General features: G+C 38.8%; 1 protein-coding gene across 1 annotated transcript in view; it reads right to left on the bottom strand.

Annotated features, from left to right (window-relative positions):
• Positions 1–3,929: 3,929 nt before the first annotated feature.
• The window catches only part of PLPPR4 (phospholipid phosphatase related 4), a 34,699-nt gene continuing 17,706 nt past the window's right edge, over positions 3,930–20,922 (bottom strand). The window contains exons 2-7 of the mRNA XM_014564565.2: positions 20,204–20,389; positions 14,436–14,565; positions 12,057–12,252; positions 10,393–10,450; positions 9,465–9,638; positions 3,930–7,498 (exon numbers count right to left, since the gene is read on the bottom strand). Coding sequence (XP_014420051.1) covers positions 6,173–7,498; positions 9,465–9,638; positions 10,393–10,450; positions 12,057–12,252; positions 14,436–14,565; positions 20,204–20,389 — 2,070 coding nt within the window. The 3' untranslated portion in view covers positions 3,930–6,172. The remainder of the gene's footprint in view (positions 7,499–9,464; positions 9,639–10,392; positions 10,451–12,056; positions 12,253–14,435; positions 14,566–20,203; positions 20,390–20,922) is intronic.

Below are 20,922 nucleotides of genomic sequence, written 5' to 3'. Positions count from 1 at the left end.
GCAGTTACGTGAGATGGAATCATACAGTGTGCAACCTTTTGGCTTTTTCATTCAGCATAATTCCCTGGAGATTCATTCAAGTGTGGGTAACAATAGTTCATTTCTTTTTATTGCTGAGTAGTAGTCCATGGTGTGGTTGTGTAATAGTTTGTTTAACCATTCACCCAAGGAAGGACATCTGGATTATTTCCAGTTTTTGTCTATTATTAATAGAACTGAGGATGAATATACAGGTACCATTTTTCATGTGGACATAAGTTTTTATTTCTGTGGGATAAATGCCCAAGAGTGCAATTCCTGGGTCATATAAGTGTATATTTAGGTGTTTTTTTTTTTCAGATAAATTTCCAGGTGATTTCCCGAGTGGTTATACCATTTTACATTCCCATCAGCAATGTATAAGTAAGGCAGTTTCTCCACATTCTTGTTAGCATTTGGTATTATCATTATTTTTTATTTTAGACACTCTTATAGGTGTGTAGTAATATCTTGTTGTGGTCTTAATTTGTATTTCTCAGAAGGGTTGAACATCTATTCATATGCTTATTTGCTATCTGTGTATCCTTTTTGAAATGACTGCTCATATCTTTGTCCATTTTTTATTTTACTGTTTTTCTTTTTTAGTCTTTACTGTTTAATGTTATTCATTTTTTACTGTTGAGTTTTGAGGATTTTTTTTTTTTTTTCAGTATCTGGCTTTGACTTTAAAAACATAGCCCATAAAGAGAAAAAATAAATTGGAACTCATCAAAATTTTAAAACGTTGCTCTTTGAAAGATCCTGTTAAGAAGATGAAAGGATATACACTACAGACTGGAAAAAAAAAATATTTGCAGACAATATATCCAACCAAGGACCAGCAGCTAGTTTTTGCTCTAGCCGAAAGATTTTCTCCTGTGTTTTTCACTAAAAAATTTCACATTTTATATTCAAGTCCTTGACTTGTTTTGAATTTGTTTTTAAGACTACCTCTTTTTTATACATCCAGAAATATCTGTGATTATTTAATTTAGATGCAGAATGATTAAGACTGGGCTTGGGGTAAAGTGAATTAGTTTTTTCTGATATTCAAAGATAATGTATCTTTTCTCAGAAGGACATCATAAGCTAGAAGTTACTAACACTACCACAGAGGGAAAACAGTTCCTAGCACAGGGAATAGCTAGCTTCCTTTTTACAAGGTAGTCACTGGGTAACAAAGTGTCCCAAGGTGATTAAGAGAAAAAGAGATTTTATATGAATGCAATTTTCATTTTTTTTCTTCTTCATTCTCATTCATCTACTTGTCAACTGTACTGTTTTTAAAAGCTAACATTAGGGTTTAGATGGATCTTTTTCTCATAGGCAATGACTGAGAATCTTAAGGCAGGGGGAGTAAAGGAGATAAAATGGACACTCAACAAGTTTGTTCAAAAGAATTGGTGGCAGAAATATAGCTTTTCTCACTGCCCCTTCTTTTCATTGACCGTAGTGCACAAACACACAGTTAAGGACTTTCATTGATTAATAATTGTGTGATTAGTGAAATAAAAGTCATTTCTGTATCAGAGAACTCATCTGGAATTTTTTTTTTTTTTTTTTTTTTTTACAATTAGAAAGCACATTCTGGGGATTTTGTGTGGTTGGTTCTTAACCTGTAATATCATGTACTATTACTGAAATCTATACTTTCTCTGAGCTGTAGTGTTTGATCCTAGAGCATTTTAGAAGCTCTACAGAATAAAGGCAAGAGACATTTAATAAGCAGAGGAAATAAAATATCCAGTCACAAAGAGGCCATTTATCCATTTTTTTCAGGCCCCATTTTCCTTTTAGATTAAACCATTTAAATTCTTTTTGATTTCCCTCAATTATTTTAATTAAATTACTCTCTGAATCACACATAAATTTCCGTATTTTGTTTGAACTTCAGTATGACCCATAGATACCAAGTAAAGACTTGAGCTGTAAAAGACAGAAATGATATGGCCTCTTAGGATAGTTTCTAATGTGTGTAACCCAGAATCCACTCACCTGATACCTCATGAGAAAGGTACTAGGATCAGGGGTACTTGTATACAAATCACTTACTTTGTTATGTAATAAAATGGTTGGTATAGATTTTTAGCAATTCCCTTGGCTTGCTTACATAAACTTTAAGTCAAAGATGAAAATACTTGTAAGTCATTTTAGACTAGCAAGTTATTTCCTATTTTCTTTGTCAGCATGTACGTCCAGAAATATCTGTGATTATTTAATTTAGTAAAGACAAAAACCTGACTCCATACTGGATCTGTGCCTTTAGCTCTAACCCTGTGCTCTGTTTCCTATGCTTAGTCCTGCTGGTTCTGCGCCTTTTGTAACAGAATGTTGCCTAGAGCCTAAAATATACGGGATGGCCTATTCTCAAGGCTCTGACCTTTAAGGGTATAACACTTTTCTATTCATATAGAAATAAAAAGTTGCAGAACAGAGAATAACATTTGTCTCATTGGAGGTTTATAGGAACATCGTGACCTGACCTACGTGGAGCTGCAAGGACAAAGGATTCCAACTCCAAGAAGTCTGCAACAACCAACCACACCCCGCCCCCTTTTTACTATAAAAGGATCCTGAATTCTGACTTTGGGAAGATGGTTATTTAGGACATTAGTCCTCCATCTTCTCAGTCTGCTGGTTTTCTGAATAAAGTTGTTATTCCTGGCCCCAACACCTCGTCTCCCAGTTTACTGGCCTGTTGTGCAGTGAGCAGAATGAGTTTGGACTTGGTAACAAGTAGTTTCTGCTCTCTGGGTAAAATATACAAGACTAATCCATAGAAATTCAGAAAAGACGTTAGGGAAGCTTTAGAAAAGATAACATAGCTAAATTTCCCCATTTTAGAGATGAAAATCAAGACCCAGAGAGGTGTAATATTGTATTTCAACCATTATAAGATATATACTAATTTTTCATATGTTAGCATCTCTAAAACCAGTATGTTTTCTACAATTAATAGCATCTCGCAGTTGCTGTTGGCTAGGTGACTGTCACAGTGTAGTTGCATGGTATGCATGAACTTGGTGGCATCACTGGACAACTGTCACTTCATGTTTCAGTGAACAAGCCACTTAAGGATAGTTTGATTAAAGCATAAGTCCTGGCTGTGGCCTAAAAACTTGTGTGTTAATACCTTCCAGGGAGATGTGCAAAGTGTCAGCCGTACAATTCATGTAACAGGTGTTAGTGGCTTGGAAAATAATCTTGGAGTTAATAGTAAAGCACTCCCTTTAAGAGAAGCTGGCTCAGAGGATAATTATTACACATCAGCTACTCTTAGTAAAAAATTAATTCAGAACAACTGACCCTGACTCTTGACTCTTTCATATTTTCTTTCTTAATACTCCGTAACACTGATGTGTGAAAAATCTATGTCTAAATAAATCTAAAAGAGCTCCTTTAATAAGCATAAAATAAAAATTCTAAATGATAAGGAAACATGTCATAGTTTGACAAGCTTTTCCTTCTTAGTGCAATACCCTTTCTTCTAAATCATTCTGAATACAGTTTCATTCATTCCTATCGCTTCAGCTGTTTTCCTATAAGCCGTGTTATTATCTATTCATACTCTGTCTGAAGGAAAGGACCAAAATGTTCCAATATTGATGAAGATATCTACTCTTTATTTCTAAGATGTTAGCACAATATACTCACACGATAGCTTTGATCTGTACTTAACAAAATACATTATAGCACTTTACAAACTTTATAAGTTTGGAAAACATTGCATAACATTTTATTAAACACAATACTTTATATATGTCATATATATTTTCATAATTTTATTTACTTTAAAAAGATAATTAACTCTCTTTATTCAATACTTGGTTTTATCAGTAAAGCACAGCCTAACGAAGGAAGAAGTGCTCTCATTAGCAAATAAGATCAATAGAACACTAAGAAGAGACACCACCTGTTAGTCTCATTTATTTTAAATTAAGGTACCAGTGGAATGTAAACAAATTTTTTTGTAATTTTTTACAAAAGATGTCTTATCAAATATACATGCAGAGGTCTGAGTTCTAACGACTATCATTATATTTCCTTAACAATGTGGTACAATTTGTTAAGTCATTAAAAACTGTAGCCTTTGGCACTTGGAGTAGAAAAAGAATATATCAATATTTATGTAAAGAAAAACAAAACTTCAATGACTAGAGAAGTACTTTAAAATCTTTTGTTAAGAAATAGGAAAGATTAGGAAATATCATACTGCACCTGAAATGCTGCAGTTTTTTTTGGTTTTTTTTTTCTTCAGAGTACTAAAACCAGTCCACCTTTCTCTTTATAAACTGGCAAAAGCCATTAGGAGTGTCATGACAGTGGTGGAGGTGAGAAGTGGGGAAGGCAACATTTTATTCCCACTCCCCTCTCTGAGAAGGAAATTGCCAGAAGGGATATAGTTGAATCTGTGTTTTATTGCCAGAGTGTTCAATTCTGCTGGTTTCAGCTAAAACCCTAATGCTTTAGTAGGTTGATTACTTAGAAAGCTCTGCCTTTTTCCTGTAGGAGTTGATAAGGATGTGGTACTATCCATCTCTAAACAACTACTTCTATTTCCACTGAAAACTAAACTGAGATTGGATCAACCAGCTTTGTTGTTACCTTTTATCCCCTTGGCAATCATCAAGTGTATGTTAGAATTCTTAAGTAATGGTGTAAAAAGGTTTAATACTAAATTACAGGAACCAAATATTTCTTCATACTTAAAATAAAATTTTAAGTCGGAAAATGGCTCAAAATGTTTTTATTTTTTTATTGATAATACTGGTTTCCTTTGATTTAGGCTGAAGGCTTCATTCAGGATAGGTAGCAAAAACTGTTGTTTGCATGTTAAGCACAAAAATTGTGCCTATTTAGATATTTTGAAGAAATACCGTCTTAATTTATACTGTGAGATACTTTCACTTACCAGTTTGCATTTTTTTTTTTCAAATTCTTCCTGTTGGTGTCCAATTAACAAAAATATTTTAGAGAAGAAGGTAAAACACACCTACTGTGGCTCTAATTTACTGGTTATCAGGTTACCAAAAAAGTTAGTAATCTGGAAGAAAATGAAACTTTTGGATTACTTGTTAAGATAGCAACCTATGCCAGCTGGCTGGAAGCATCTAAGCATAGACTTGACCAACATTGCTAGCACTGGAACCCACGATGTCAAGTTTTGGCTCATATTTCTTATTCAAAAATTCGCAGCAGTATATTTTGCTCAAGGAATATCAACTGTTATTTTTGCTTTTAAAAATAGAACATATCTATAACCTCAAAAAATCAATAAATAAAGGAGAAGCCATAAAATGCAAAATATGATCACAATGATTTCAAAAGACTCTAAAACAATATATTTTTAATTATGCAAATTTACTTACTAAAAACAGATTCTTCATGAGCAGGAACCATAAATAAAAAGTAAGCAGCAAAAAGCTATGAAGAAAAGTACTGGTTATTCTCTTCCACTGAAAATACTTCTACAATTTTTTTCCTTCAAAAAGCATAATTTTGAAGAAATGCACAAAACCTTTTCATCTTTTGACTGTGACAGAGCCACTACAGAGAAGCTGCGGGTGTCCTATTCTAACACAAAGAAGCCAGCGTCTTCTTAATACAGGAGCATTTCTTTGACGAGGAATTGCACACCACTATTTCACAGCTAAGTAGACTTTGAAAGTTTACATGGTATATTTACTATACTAATCAGCACCACCCATATGGAGCTTTTGGTGCAGATTCTGCAAAATGAAATATATAATACTGCATGGCCTCTGCTGTAGGGAAAGACGTGTGTTCTGGATTCCCACAGCTAATTGTAAGAAAGACCCCTCAAGTTGGCACATTCAGGAAGTTAAGATAGTATACACTGAAGGAAACCGCTTTCTCTTGATCCTGCCCTCTGCACACCTTTTGAGTTTGAAGGTAGGTCTTAAGAAGAGTCCTCACAGGATCACGTTGGTTAAGTTCTTGCTTTGTGCTTTTCCCTCCCCTCGATGTGCAACCTACAAGCTTGAGTGTGGTAGTTCTCAAGAGTCGCTGAGTTCCGGGCTGATGGTGGATAGTCCCGTGTGATGGGAAGGCTTCCTGAAGCGCTGGGACAGAGCACTGGTAGAATCGACACGTGGTCCTCTGGGGGCTTCCCAGGTGACTGAGTGGCCATCACTCAATCCTTGTAAGCCCGGGTCGGGGAGGTTCCTTTGTAGAAGATGTTTCTCGTGTTTTCGGGGCTGTTGCTCCTCTCGGGGATTAGGATGATGTTGCCCTTTCTCCGCAGGGTGGAGTCGCGGGAAGAAGAAACGGACAGGGTCTCTGACCCAATTTCGCTGCCCTCCACGGGGGTGACGCGGATGGTGGTGATCCCGTGGTGGTGGTGCTCGTTGTTATCGATGTTGCTTCTCTTGCGGTCTCCAGACCCAAAACTGTCTTTCAGGGACTCGCAGCTCTCTGAGTCCCTGTTGAGGTCGTTGAGCTCGTAAGTTTGGCGAAGGCTGCCCTTCTCAGGGGCCTTCCACTTCCAGGAGCCGCTGCCCTCGCCTTCGGTGGACGGGATCTGTATGATGGGCCTGTTGTTCTCCGGGTGAGCCTCGACCCTCACAATCCCGCTGGGCTCGTGGTCCGTCAGGGTTTTGTAGCGGATGGAGCCAGTGCAGGAGACCGTGCTGCCTTCGGTGTTCTTGGGGCTGCTCTGCAGGACGCCCTGCTGCTTGGACATGGCTATGACCTGCATGATCCGAGGCTGGCTGTTGCTCCTGTTGCAGGCCACCGTCTTCTCCGCCGCTTTCAGCCACTTGGCCCGGGCGGAGCTGCTTTTCGGGGAGGTGCTTATGTTTTCCTGCGTCTCCTCGGGGATGTGCACTAACTGTGAGGACCCGGGGCGGGGCTGAATGGACACCCTTGGCCCCCCAGGCATGCTGTTGTTGCAGCCAGGGACGGTGCCAGGCTGGATCTTGAGGTACTGATTGCCGGGACCGTGGTGGTCTCCGTTGACTCCCACCCTCGATGGCTCTGAGCTCGACCTCATTTCTATGGATCTGGGTGGTGACTGTCCGGGCTCAGTCTCTATAACCTGCAGGGACAACTTGCGGCTTTCATTCTTACTCTTCCACTGGGTGAGGAGCTGCTTGGACCGAGCGGAATCCATAGAGGCGTGGATGGTGGCGTTCCTTCTGACGGGGTCTTCCACGGACGGGGTGTTGGCTCTAGGCAAGGTGTTGCTGAAGGTGACCATGTTCTCCTTCCCCATGGGGCTCCGCGGCGTGATGATTTCCACGTCAGCGTTGGCCCTTTTGAGGTTTGTCAGCGAGCTGGCATCTCTGTGGTTTCGGTTGAGGATGCCTTCCGTGTGAGCAATTCCGTCACTGCTGCTACCGTTCTTAGCAGATAAAACCCGGCTGGGGTCTTGGTTGAGGTCTGTCAGAGACCTGAGGGCTTCTCTGTGCTGAAATGCACTCTCTTCACTAGGCAGAAAATTCCCCACAGCATACAGGCCCTAGTGTCGAAAGAAATAATAAATATCACGCACTAGAAGACATGGTTGCTAAGAGTTTGCCTTAGAGGATGTCCTGAAGCACATAAACAAGTCTGTTCTCTGGGTACCACTAACTAATACAGATAATCAAAAACTGAACGTACAATTGCTCAGGAAATAGTTTGTAAGTTACATCGTAAATCACAGAACTAATCACTCAGAAATATGGAGTCCATTATTTTTTATTATTCACTGGATTTTCTCTCCTTTCTCCAGCCCATGGGATGTTTTTGATAATCTTATCCTCTGTGTGTTTTGAGAAGGAAAATCAGACAATGAGAGAAATTAGGGGTTCTTCCACTTTCAAAGCAGTTTATCTCTCTGGATTTATGGACCATTTGCTGAGTGACACCTTAGTTGGCTTAGCTGATTTATTTTACCTTCCCTTTTCAATCATACTTCATGATGGAAAGAAGAGATGTGGAAATACAGAACAATGAATCCTTCATAAAACACGATGTCAGGTTTTGTAGTGAGGCCAGGGGCACATACTGTTACAACTCACACGAGTGCTGCTCAGTGTGTTCAGAACGTTCAGGGAAGGGAGGGCAGAGGCTGTCCCTAGATTGGGGCACCCCTGTTCTTCCTCGATTTAAACCAGGTCCTAAATTTGGGGAGTAATATTTGATCTGCTCATCACTACTACACTAAATATGATCCAAATTTTATTTAGTTTTGTCTTTGTGCTCAAGTGATCAATTTTTTGTTTATTTTAGATTTGGGGCATAAAAATCTGAAAAAGGCTGAAGTTCAGATTCAGCACTTTTATTCTTTTTACTCATAGAAGAGCTAATCCCTGCTGGATTTTCATTTTTTGAGATGCTTAGTTTAGAGAAGAAAGCAAGCAGCAGATACTTATTCTGTGCTAATTTCAACAGAAGGTAGGCGCTGTCTTCTTTTCAAATCAACCTGAAGGAATTCCATGGATTTGACATTTACGGAGTGCCTAATGATGAACAACAGCAGTGGCTTAGAACTGATCAATTTAAAATTTCAAGGCTTAGAGTGTAAACAGGAATGGAATAAAGTCAAGCTCCTGCCTCTCCAAGTACTTCAATTCTTCTTCTAAATAATGCTGATCTACACTCTCCTTCCTCCTGTTCCCTCACCCTCCACTTCTACGTGTTCTTTTCGCATATCCCTCTTTTTGCAAATGCAGTTTCTTTAGCTCAGATGCCTTCTTTCTTTCGTTACCCTAAGAAACTCTCATTTAAAAAAAAAAAAGTCACTTCTATGAAGGCTTTCTTAACTTCCTTAGGCAGTTGGCTATTCCCAAAGTACTTCGTTCATACCCTGTTAAATCATTCAACATATTGTAACTTTATATTTTTATTAATCTTTGCACTGTAAACTCCTTAAGGATATATCTTATTACTCCTGGCACGATCAGATTTTGAATAAATGTAAAATAAATGAATGAATGCATGAATGAATGAATGAAATGGCCAATCTCAGTTTCCTTACACTGATGATATTTTCTTGAAGGAAGATCAGGCTTGAAAATAGAGTCCTGCCGAAGAATTCAGTGTAAGTTGGATCACAGTTCTATTCAGGTGCTACATTTGTGTTGTTGGGCAAATGATACAATTTTCCATTAAACCTTCACTTTCACTAACCTCACATCTACTAACATTCATTTCCCTCATCTATAAATTTATACTTGTAATAGTAGCTCCTGACTTGTTCTGGGGAGGAGAGTGAGGATAAAATGCAATAATCTTTCCAAAATTACAGATTCTGGCCCACAGTAAGAGTTTAATAAATTATTTTGCTGAAAGTGAGTTACGTGTTTTGGCTTAGAATGGAGACGCAGCCAGAAATTTTCTCATAGATGCAAACTGTATTGCAAGTAAATTATTACAGTGTGAAATATTCTATGCATTTCCATTTTAAGCTAGACTTTATCAAATAATAATGCATTACTTACCAAGTACAGAGCAATTCCTCCTCCTATTAAAAAGCCACAGTAGACGTCAACGGGGTGGTTCTTGTACTGGGTTATCCGCGTCAGCCCGCAGATGATTCCACAGATGATAAAGGTGAAGACCAGGAGAGGTTTCAGAAGCTTAGAGGAATCCGTTAGTGTGGAGTTGAAGTACATCTTAAGAATGAAAGAACTAGGTTAGGTATGTTAGAAAGGTCATTTTACTATGAAATTATAATCAAATAAAAAGTTAAACTCAAAAGTCTAACTGATACGCTCAACATCAATTTTACTGTCCCATTCCCCCTGCTATGGCTACATTCTATACCTGAAAGAAAGGAAATATATGACTAAAGTCATCAAATAGATAACAGATCTCTCACATAATTGCATAGAAGTTTGAAAAAAATAGAAGCAGCAGAATTAGCCAGATATCTGGTTAGACTTCGTGTTACTTGTCACACAATTTGAATCCATTTTTTCTCACTTAAGATCTAATGCTCTATTAAATAATCAGATAGGATGGCAATTCATTGTGCAGCATTTATCAACTTTACACTGATTTAGAACTCACTGTTAACATAAATACTGAAACAAAACTGGGTGTGTGTATACTTAACACAGTTCTTTCAATTTTAGAACATATAACATTCATGTAGTTCATAATATCCTTCCAAGAAGTATACTATTCCATTAAAGAGACATGAAGCTAAACAAATATCATGATTGTGTCAAAAATTATCATACTGTAGTATTGTTCACAGCAGCATCCAATTTCTACTCTCGATGCCATTGTATTGAGAGAGTGCTGTGTGAAAGTGTACTGTTGTGCTATTACATGGCTATATAACGTAATTAGCCATTAGAGACAACACTCATTTCTCTAATTTTCTCTAGGACACAGTTTGATGAAAAAGACCCGGTTACTTACCGAAACGTACACAGCTGCAAAGGCAGCAAGAGTTGCATGTTGAGAAGGGAATGATTTTCTGCCAAAGGAAGACAGTCAAATTATGCCTCCTATTTCTGATACACTGCTAACAATCATCTCAAGAACACTGGGTGGTTAAAATGTTCAACTTAAAAGCAGCAAGGTAATAAGCAATAAGTTTAATTTCTGTTTAGTTTTCTAGAGAAAGATCTAAGTGATAAAGTAAACACTGCTAATCACATTAGTCTTAAAGAAAAGCAGTGATGCACTTTCCAATATACACTATTAGCTTTGTAAGGATCACTTCGTTACACCAACTGGAATGATGGTTGAAAGTAAAATGGAATGGAAAGCATTAAAATTGTTCATCGGTGTTATAATTACATCAGCTTAAAATAAAAGTTTATGAAACCTAAAATTTTAAAGCTTTTAAACTTTTTCTATGCTCCTAAGTATATGGTTTCATTTACATAAAAATTTAAAAGACAAAATTATTTTCTCACAGTAGTGAGTCTAGATGTGTTTTTTACATTCTAGAAAGCATAGAAAAAGTTTAATTTTAACAAAATGTTTCTCTGTCTATCCCACATTAACATAATGATTATCTCAAGACTCACAGAACATCTTGTTCAGTTAAATAATTCAAGAGACAAGGTGGGAGAGGTGGAACACAGTAAAGGACAGACAGAAGGAGAAGAGAGATTTCTTTTAATGGATAAAAAAATTGAAAAAATAAAATTCAGTTTTATTAATGCCCTCTTAATTATTTGATACCCAATAAAAAGGACTACCATTCAACACAAAGTAATGTAAAAGAACTGAGAAAGAATAGAGAACATAGGTCTTAAATGTAGATTCAAAACAGTCCATAAGAACTTGAATATGTATAATTACACAATATCAGGTTCTGATTCTTCAAGTGTTTTGATTTTGACCCAAATCGATCTTTGGGACTCACTGAATGACAAACACAATTCTTATACCAATCATTTATTGCCCTTCATCCTTCTGTAATTTATTTCTTTTACACTTCTAAAATATTATCTCTTGCCATACAAATTTGTTTTTTACTTTACTGATTGAAAATTTAATAATTTAATACATTGGCAGTTTCTTAAGTTTTCCTGTCTTTGATTTTCTGAAACGCAAGGTCAGACACTTTACAGAGCTTCTGGATTTATTCAAAGAGGACATATGCGATTCTAGGTTGTACCCCTTTAAAAACTCTACCACAAGGAAAATTCATGATTTCTTTTTTAATAAAATATATAATGGAGCTGCAAATATCATAGATATTTAGTTTTCCCCTTAAGTTAATACATGACACATGACTATAAGCCACAACTAACTGTAAATATCTGAAACAAACCAATTGTGATCACCTAAAACCGTAATGAGTATAGGGTAGATCACAGAACACGAGTGGGGTTTGATCACATGACAATCAGTGGCATGACTGTGAGGCTGAAATCTGGAGACAGAGACAAGGATTTGGAATGAGTCACCACTGGGTTTCTGTGGTATAATTGCTGAAGAGCTCACTGAATTGAAAAAATAAAATAAAATCATGACGACTGAGAAATGTGTGCCTACGATGATATCCCAAGCTATTCATGAGCCATGAAAACACGGACACGGAAATTTCCAAAATCCCCGTTTCTAACCTGCCACTGTTGATTACTGTAAGGTCAGACCCTGAGCAGATGTCCTCCACAATGTAGGAATTCTCTTTGCAAGACACGTTCAGAGAGGTGTAGTTCGGCTTGCACACCGTCAGAAAGTAGGGCGCCTGGTACCCCGTGGACAGCTGTATGATGTCGGTGATGAGCGCGGTGGAGCAGAGCCCAAAGACGTGGACGCCTGTGAGCGGAAGGAAACCGTTACCGAGCGAGCGCCTGCCGCTGGCGCCGTAACATCACCGACCGCGCTCACAGCGCGTTAACGTTGCAGCCGCCAAACCGCTGTGATCACCCTCTCCAAGTTTATTTCGAGAAGACGGTAAGGACAATTCTTAACCTTCGGAGCAGGTACTGAAGGCCAGAATGAGGGCAATGAGGCTCTCCAAAGCAGTAACTGGAGGTATTTTTGTTAGTTTGGTTAAATAGGGCCGACTCTTCATATTATTAACCAGAGGTCATGTGACAAACACCTGGAACGTGTTAAGGTGACCCACTGTGTGGCTGAGAAGGACTAGATATGGGAACGAAGCAAAATTCAAAACCGTCGTAAATTGCTCAGCATTTTGAGCTTCAGGGCTCTCTCTCCCCAGCAGTCCCTGACTCCAGCCACGGAATCAGAATCAGTCTAACTCCTGGTAGTCACGCCGGGAGTGCTAATTAAGACAGAGAAGCGGGCAGGCCAGCCTTGTCGTGGGCACGGTAATCACACAAGCACAGGGCCGGGGGCGCTTCCGGCAAGCTTGGAATTCAGAGACGATATTCTTAAACCTCCCAGTTGAAACTCTGTCTCTCTTTTGTCTCCTGGGGCCAGTATTAAACCATAAACTCACAGACCCTGACGCAGGCTTGTACACTCCACCTCCCCCACTGCTTCAAGTCCCCGGCCTCATCCTTGGAAGTCTAGTTCTGCTCACATAAGCACGGTCTGAACCCGCCTGCTCCGTCTACACTGTCTGTACACCCTGGATCCACTCTGACATGACAGCCTGGATTCTGATTCGTGATCTGCTCATAGAAATCACTGTGAGAGGCACCTGGGTGGCTTGTCGGGGACCCCTCTGGACCGAGATCGCTGGCCTGCACGTTACCCTCTTCTGCATTTTCCTTCTCTGCTTATTGTCACCTAGCAACCACTCTTCCAATTCCATCGCCCCCCAGGCACCTGGGGTTCATGGCTCTGGACCTTTCTTTCTTCATGCTAATTCCCAGCATCAAGCAAGCCCTTGGGGAGGATTGCGGAGAAGTGAGGAACCCACTCCTTTCCACCTTCGGAGGATGAGAATCTCCAGGCCCCACAGATGAGCATTGCTGACCCTGGGTCACTGCTCTCTAGGGCAGGACGGCCCATCCTCACAGTCGGGAGGCTTTTCAGAGGGGTTATGTGCCCCTTTGCCACAGCATTTTGTTTCACTAGGAAAAATTTCTCCGAGATCAGCTGTATGTCCTGAAGTTCTGCCTCCTTGTCTTAGATCGTGACCCTGGTAAGGGGATTGTTCTCACCATGCAGTCCTGATGGGCCTTTCTTAGCAGGCAGAGTCTAGGACACGACTGAGACCAGATTTTTTCCTCTAGTAGGAGAGATGGTTGTATTTAATTACCTACTCGGTATTACATGAAACCGCCTATTCTTTTGAGCTTCGAGGTTAAAGGTGAAAATCATTTTTTACTAATTTACTAGGAATAAATGTAAAACATTCACATTGGTGTGATGGCTGGACTTCTCAACTCAGGGGGGAAAAAAAAGGCCTGTGACTCAAATAATATTAAGATAATCACATGCTAATCAGAAGAGATGCAGGCTTAGATGCTGGTTGGATTCCGATGCAGGCCTATGGATTTTTCTGTAAGTTTCATAAAAACAGGAGCTAAATTTAGATATAACCAAGGAAAAACAGCCTTGATGCAGTGCTCTGTGGTCACATTTCCATGGGCAGTATCTTCTGGAGGAAAACACTCCAAGACAATTGAAATGGAACCATGGATGTGGCTACAGTAATTTCTGAAGAGTTATCCATCCATCCTGGCCTGCTGACATTTATTCTCCACTTTAATAAATGAACACAGATCCAGTGAAACCATTTCAAAATAAATTCATGCTTCCACCAGAGCGAAGACAAAAATATACTGAAATGCATGGCATGTTAGCTCTCAAAACAAGGACTGTAACTGTAAATAACACATTTTAGATACAAAGCTCAAATCTGGGTGTTGGATCAGTTTTTTGTGTGTGTGTAATGTAAAACTCATCATGTACCTGAAATTATACATCTAAATTATAGCCTTAAGGACTTAATATCTGTAATTAAATATAACATTTCTATTTGAAAAACAACATTTCCTTTCTTTGTGGTTTCCCACACCCACCAACAAATCTGACGGCTCTCCTAAGGAAAGAGTTGAAGTTGCAGCCTCCGGCGTTAATGTTGGGCTCCAGTCCAACCCCATTCCTTCTCTTGGACAGGCAACAGTAGAGAATTCCTTCCCCTACCATAATCTGCAAAGACAAGAGGGTGTTCAAAACGGGCTTAACAGGCACAGATGAGTTATAAGTTACCTCTTAACATGCCAGCAGTTCAATGACATGAAGATGTATCTTTCTTAAGAGCTTTAGAGATGTGAGCAATTTCTCCTGATTATTTGAGGAAGCAATGAGAAGTGAGCAATGGGGGCCCTGTAACCAGCACTGGCTGGATCTTTTCTGCTCCTATAAACCAGTCAAGGGTGTGAGAGCATCCTGGCATTTTAATGTGCTTGGAGCACCCAGACTGTGGCCTTATGCCCAACCATACCCCGTGACACCTAACTGATTAATCACATGGTGACCGATTCTGCCGTAACTCGCAGAATCTTGGCGTTTTATCTTTAAAACCACAAAAACAAGATGCCTGGGGGGAGAATAAAATAAACCAAAGTTAGGATTCGAAACATTTTATCAGCAGATTATTTCAATAAACCAATCTGGGACTAAGCAGAAGGATCAGCTCATGAAAAGCATGCATGAGGGTGGAAAGGTTCTATCTAAAGCAGAGCTAGCCACTAAAGTTTTCTGCCATGATAGATAGATTTTCTGCATTGTCCAATATGGTAGCCGCTGCTGGGCACTTGAACTAGCGCGACTGGCTATTGAGCACTTGAAATTTAGCTACTGCCATTGATGAGCTGATTTTTTAATCTCATTTCATTGTATTTAATTAATTATTTAAAATGTCAATCCACCAGATTTAAAATGAAATAGCCACATGTGGCTAGTAACTCTCCTATTGGAGAATGCAGACTGTAAGAGTAACTTCTGGATGAAAACACTCCAGGACAATAGAAATGGAATCAATGTGGTAATTTCTGAAGAGTTATCCAATCACACTGGGTAGTATTTCTTAGGTGTGAGATATTCAGAAACTGTATTTACAGTGGACAGAGAACAACACTGTGGTACCAGAAGGACTGTCATTAGATAAAGACCAGTGCTCTTGCTTTAGGAGTCTAAGACATTGGACATGAGTGAAGAACCTCAATATATTCAGGCATCATTTTCTTTAGGAAGTTTTCCTGACATTGAATTACGTCACCTTCTCTGTGGCTCCCTTCGTATCTTTCCTTTCCTCTAGCGTAGCTTCATTAGTGTACGTCAGTTATTCATTTGACTAGCTCTCACTAGACCATGACCCTCTGAGGGAAGACCATTTCTTTCTTACCTTTGATCCTCACTGTCTAGTGCCTGACACTTTGGGATTTGCTTTCGTTACCTTCACTGTGGGGTTCTCATTGACTAATGAACTTGGGCTGGTAGTTATTCTGTATAAGGAAAGCAAGATTGGAAATTATGAGTTTTATTTATGCAAAAAATTTCAAATATTTGGGGTTACTGGGCCTAAGAGATTATTGTGAAATTAGAATTGATATGTGCAAAAATGTGGAGCTGATAAAAAATAGGATTATATGAGATGTTGACAGCCCCTTAGATGTAAGTGATCATGTCACTTTAAAGATTATAACCATGATTATGCACTGAAACAGATTTTCCACGGGAAACTTTCCCGTTCTCAGTACCAACTTAGCATTTATTTTACTAAGTACTTAAAATTATGTTTTTTTAAACAAATCAAGTTAAGCCTATGATCTTCTGCTTTAACTGTTCGATCTGCTATATTTAGTTCTGCAGGTAATATAGTGTGTGTACAATTGTAAAGAACTTTAATTTATATAAAATAATTTTCTTAATGAAACTCTACCAATAACCACACATGTGTGAAAGTCTTGTGACATGCATGATAGATTTCTTTATGGTCAATCACAAAGAAATAATCAAAAGGAATTTGTTCAAATCATTGAATACTAAGTAAATTATTTATACTTCTTGAAAACATCATCCTACATTATTGCTTCAAGTTAGACATAGAAACACAATTGTTTCTATATTCCGAGCAGATAGACATGATGTGACACACCACACACAAGAATGATATAGTGGTTATCTCAAATTCATCATTTCAAGAAAATTAATCTCTCTATGAAATGCATTCTGAAGTGCGTTAAAAGAGATTGATTTCATCTTCACTCCTTCAGTGATAATTCTGGGAATAATTTTGTTTCTTTCTTTTTAACTATATATGTAAATAGTGATTCAGTCTTGTCCATGAATGCTAAGTTATGTAAGAGCTGATTTGTTCAGTGCCATTAGGAAGCTGTTTCTTGTCATACAACACAACAGTCATTATCTCAAGTGACCTTGAGATTTCAGGAGTTTTATTTTAGTTGTTTAATATGCTCAAAACTCATGTCAAGAGAGTGCTTTCACACTCTTTGGCTTGATTATAGATAGAGGCTTCTTGTCAGTATTTTGACATCACCCAACTCTAAGGAGCACATCAATTCTCTCCTCACCTTCTATTCATTTAACCTTGAACCTATATGTCATTGCATGAATGTTCAAAAATGATTTCATTTGTTTTAAAGACACAATTCTCCTCAGGGGAAGGGGAGACGCCTCCTGATGTATTTCCAAATGTGCCTGCTTGTTTCCTCGTTCTGAATGGCATGCTCTCGTGCTGCAATATGGTTTCAGGGATTAGGTGTTGACAACTAAAATTATTTGTTGCCATTGTCATTTGTAAATAGCAAACTGTATCTGCAAGTATGTTTTCACAATATTCTGTTTATGCCTGAAAAGAAACAGCATCTTTTTTTTTTTTTTTTTTTTTTTTTGCATGTGAGATATCATGCACAGGTTTTTGGAAGAGATTCTGAAGTGACTCTGCTTCAGGGGAGATGCAGAGAGGAAATGTATTGCTTCATACATGGACACTGCCCTCGGAAAAGCCTTGGAAGGGCCTCCTGAAGGAGACCGCATAGTTTCCTAAAGCTAAGGTTACTATAATCAAATTTCGATACAATTTTTCTATAAAAGTAGATACACTTGTCCTTTAATAATATGTAATAAAATTTTACTTCCCGGGAAGAGAACATAACACATTTCTTTATTCACGTAGATTTTATGAAGATTTATGATAAGCCCAGATATTCTGTGTTGTTTTCCCTGGGAAATGGTCTCCAAAGGACTGAACAAAATGCCTTAACGTAAATGAAAATTTAATATTAAGGATGACATTTTGCAATTTAAAAACGGACAGTCTCTGGGAAATAAGAATATGCATTTCACAGACGTGAAAGGAAGTTTTACAGTTTCTTGAACAACATCACGATGGCAAGTTATTTTTAAAACATCCCTCAAAGAATAAAGAACATCTGAGAAGCAAACATTAAATGATTTATACGTGAATGCCCAGATGGAAAAAATCAGCTGATCTTCCTTTTGTTCATATAAAGGTCCTTTTAAAGACTATTGCCCACATGAGGACTTTTGTTTGGCTTTGTCTTCACACGGATGGGTGAAAGCAGGAAATGCCTCTCACACAAATGGGCTCTGAAAGCCATCCGCAAAGGAAGGATTCAGCCTGCCTCTCTACCTGCCCCCAGCTCCATTCTGGCACAGGTGAATGCCACCATAAACGTCAAAAGAAGACGGCATCCTTGAAAGTCAGAGATTAGAGTCTGTTATTTGCACTTTCAGGAATGGGGGGCAAAGGAGTTGGAGCAGTAGCATACGTGGTAAGACTGGAGACAGACTCATGGTTCTAGAACATGATGACTCCAAACACTATAGCACCAATGTTTTGGGAAAAGGCCTTAAAAACAGAAGGAAAAATGAACTTAGAAAGAAATTTAGAAGATACATGATGCATGTTTGGAGAGAAAGGTTGTGAAAGACAGTATTTGACGTCGGCAAAGCCAGGATTTGTTTTACCATCAAGTTATTTACTCAAAACCCAGGAAATCAGTGGGGAAGAAAAGAGCCACTGACACCCTGGAATATCCTTAAGCTTTAAGTGATGTGGGCGACATCAGGGACCCTGTGGTGTAAATATTTCTCTAGTTCGCCTCTGGTTCCATTAAGAGGCATGCAGCTGCTACGAAGGCCCTGGAAAGCCCCAGGAATTCAGGTGATCTTTGAGGAATGAGTTGGCCCTGGGCTCTCCACATCAACTTTGTAGAAGGGAGTCACGGTAGATTTGTTCCTTCACGCCTCAGGGCTCAGGAAAGAAAGCATCGACCCAGAATCCCCCAGAAAGCATCCTTAATTTTATGCTGAGAATTTATTACTGGAAATGAAGGAGTCAGAGAAGCAGGAAGACAAGGAGGAGGCCAAGGTCATTGTCCTCAGGACCCATAACAGTGTCAGTAAAGGGGTCACGGTGAAATAAATGGTGCTGGCAGGGACTGCCACAATTAGACGTGCTTCCCAGCCCCTTGGTAGAACACCCTGGGGAAGGAAGACTTCTGGGCATATAAAAAGCAAATTAGTTAAATGATTAAGTATCACCACAGTCTTTTCAGCAGAGTCATGAACAACTGGACACTATTTTATTTTTTTTTACTTCAAATATATCAATTGTAATAAATTTCTACATTACACTCCAATTGGGAGAAATGCTCTTGGTCTAATAGATTTAAAGCAAATACTCTTTTTGCTCATGTCAAATGACTGGATGATATGGGTTTCAAAAATACGTCTTTAGTGAAATGACCAGAAAATAGTTATTCTGAGCAAGCAACACTGCGCTTTAAATATGTTTTGTTAGTCTGAGTCCCAGCTACTTCCAAGTAACTCATTAATAGTTCCAATCACCCTGGAGTTACTGGAGCTCAAAGAACTCATTTATTGACAAAGTATTTTGACAACTTTTAAGTACTATGGAAAATTAAGTTCCAGTTTTATCTTCTGAGAACATTTTATATAATTTATTTATAGGGTAAGTAGCATGTTATGATTATTTAGTATAGGGAAATTGAAAAAAAAAAAAACCCCACAAATCCACAGTTATATAAAAGTACAGGTCTATGAAGAGACTTTCCTAAAACTGCTGATGTACTGAGCCAGAACAGACCAATTCACTAGGGAATCTTATAAAAACTCCATTCAAAGACAGCTTTTTATTGAATAACCACTTCCTCTGACAATCATGAGCATGATAAAAGCAAATAAGAGTTCCTGCCATTAGAAATAAATATTATTAACCCTGAAACATGTTTCTTGTCCTTTGAGTAGATTCTGGGAGCATAAGATGGTATAAAGGTTTGGCCAGTATTATCTATTCATTGATTTATTAAAAAATGTGTTATTCACATTGTATGTGTGTGTGTGTATATATATATATATACACACAACTACATTTTTAATCTAATTCCAGTAGGTTAGGGCATTTCTTTATCTTACACATTTTAAAATGCAAATGCTTGTTCTGAATCTATTTAATCCCACATGGAGAGCAGGGAGTCAGGAATGTGAGTTGTGCCTTCTTCACAGTTGATGCTTGGTGCTCAGAATCAATACAGAGTGCCCATCTACTCAAAAGTGAGAGCAACGTGCACTTTTGAGAAGAAAGTCTGTCCGCTGCAGATTTGTTTATTCCCCACAGTTTCCCAGACTTTCAGATACAACGTGAACACACCAAAAATACGTTAAGGAGGAAATGTATCAGAAAATTTTTTGTTTGCTTTTAACCCATTTATCACATAAATGTGGTCATTTCTTCGTTTTCTGGGACTGACCAACACAATTTGTGGGCAATTCTTACCGTAATTGCAGGTCCGGCAAAAGCCAGGCTAAGCAGCATGAGGAATGGGATTGCCTCCTGGGTGGGTTCGATGTACGGCATGCTAAGACTCCGGTCATAGCAGCTGAATCCAGAGTGCACAGGTTTGAAGACATCCGTGAGTTCAAGGAAATACAGGCTAACCACCGATGATGCCAATATCGGCAACTGAGAATGAAGGACACAGATCACCTTATTCTTGTACACAGGTCGTGCGCAGAATCAGTGCACGTCAAAGTGGGAAACAAGTGTATTTTTCTCCTTCTCTCACCCCGTCTCTCTGATCTCAGAGGTGAAACCATTCATACGTACTGTAGCGTCTGCCTTCAAAATAAATCTCCAGTTCATGTTCCTCTGTCACCAGCCTGCTCTGAACCCATGTGGTATCTCACCTTTGCTCCTGGATTACCTCCTAAATGCGGTTCCACTTTCGCTCTTACCACCCCCACCTCACCCATCCATTTTCTACCCCAACATCCCCAATATTTTGAAAACATTTGAGGTCCTATCACTCCCTATCTTAACCACTCCAGTAATCTCCATCTTACTTGAGTAAAATCCAGATGTCACATCACAGAACGCAAGTTTCTACATGATCTGGCTCTTGCTTCTGTTTCTCACATCTTTTTATACCATGTTTATATCACTTCCCAGCCCCCTACCCACTACAATCCAATTGGCCTTCACTTTTTTTTTTAATT

The sequence above is a fragment of the Camelus ferus genome, chromosome 9, assembly GCF_009834535.1.
Source record: "Camelus ferus isolate YT-003-E chromosome 9, BCGSAC_Cfer_1.0, whole genome shotgun sequence".
NCBI classification, from domain to species: domain Eukaryota; kingdom Metazoa; phylum Chordata; class Mammalia; order Artiodactyla; family Camelidae; genus Camelus; species Camelus ferus.
Note: the sequence above shows the minus strand (reverse complement) of the source record. Positions and strands in the feature narration are given on the sequence as shown.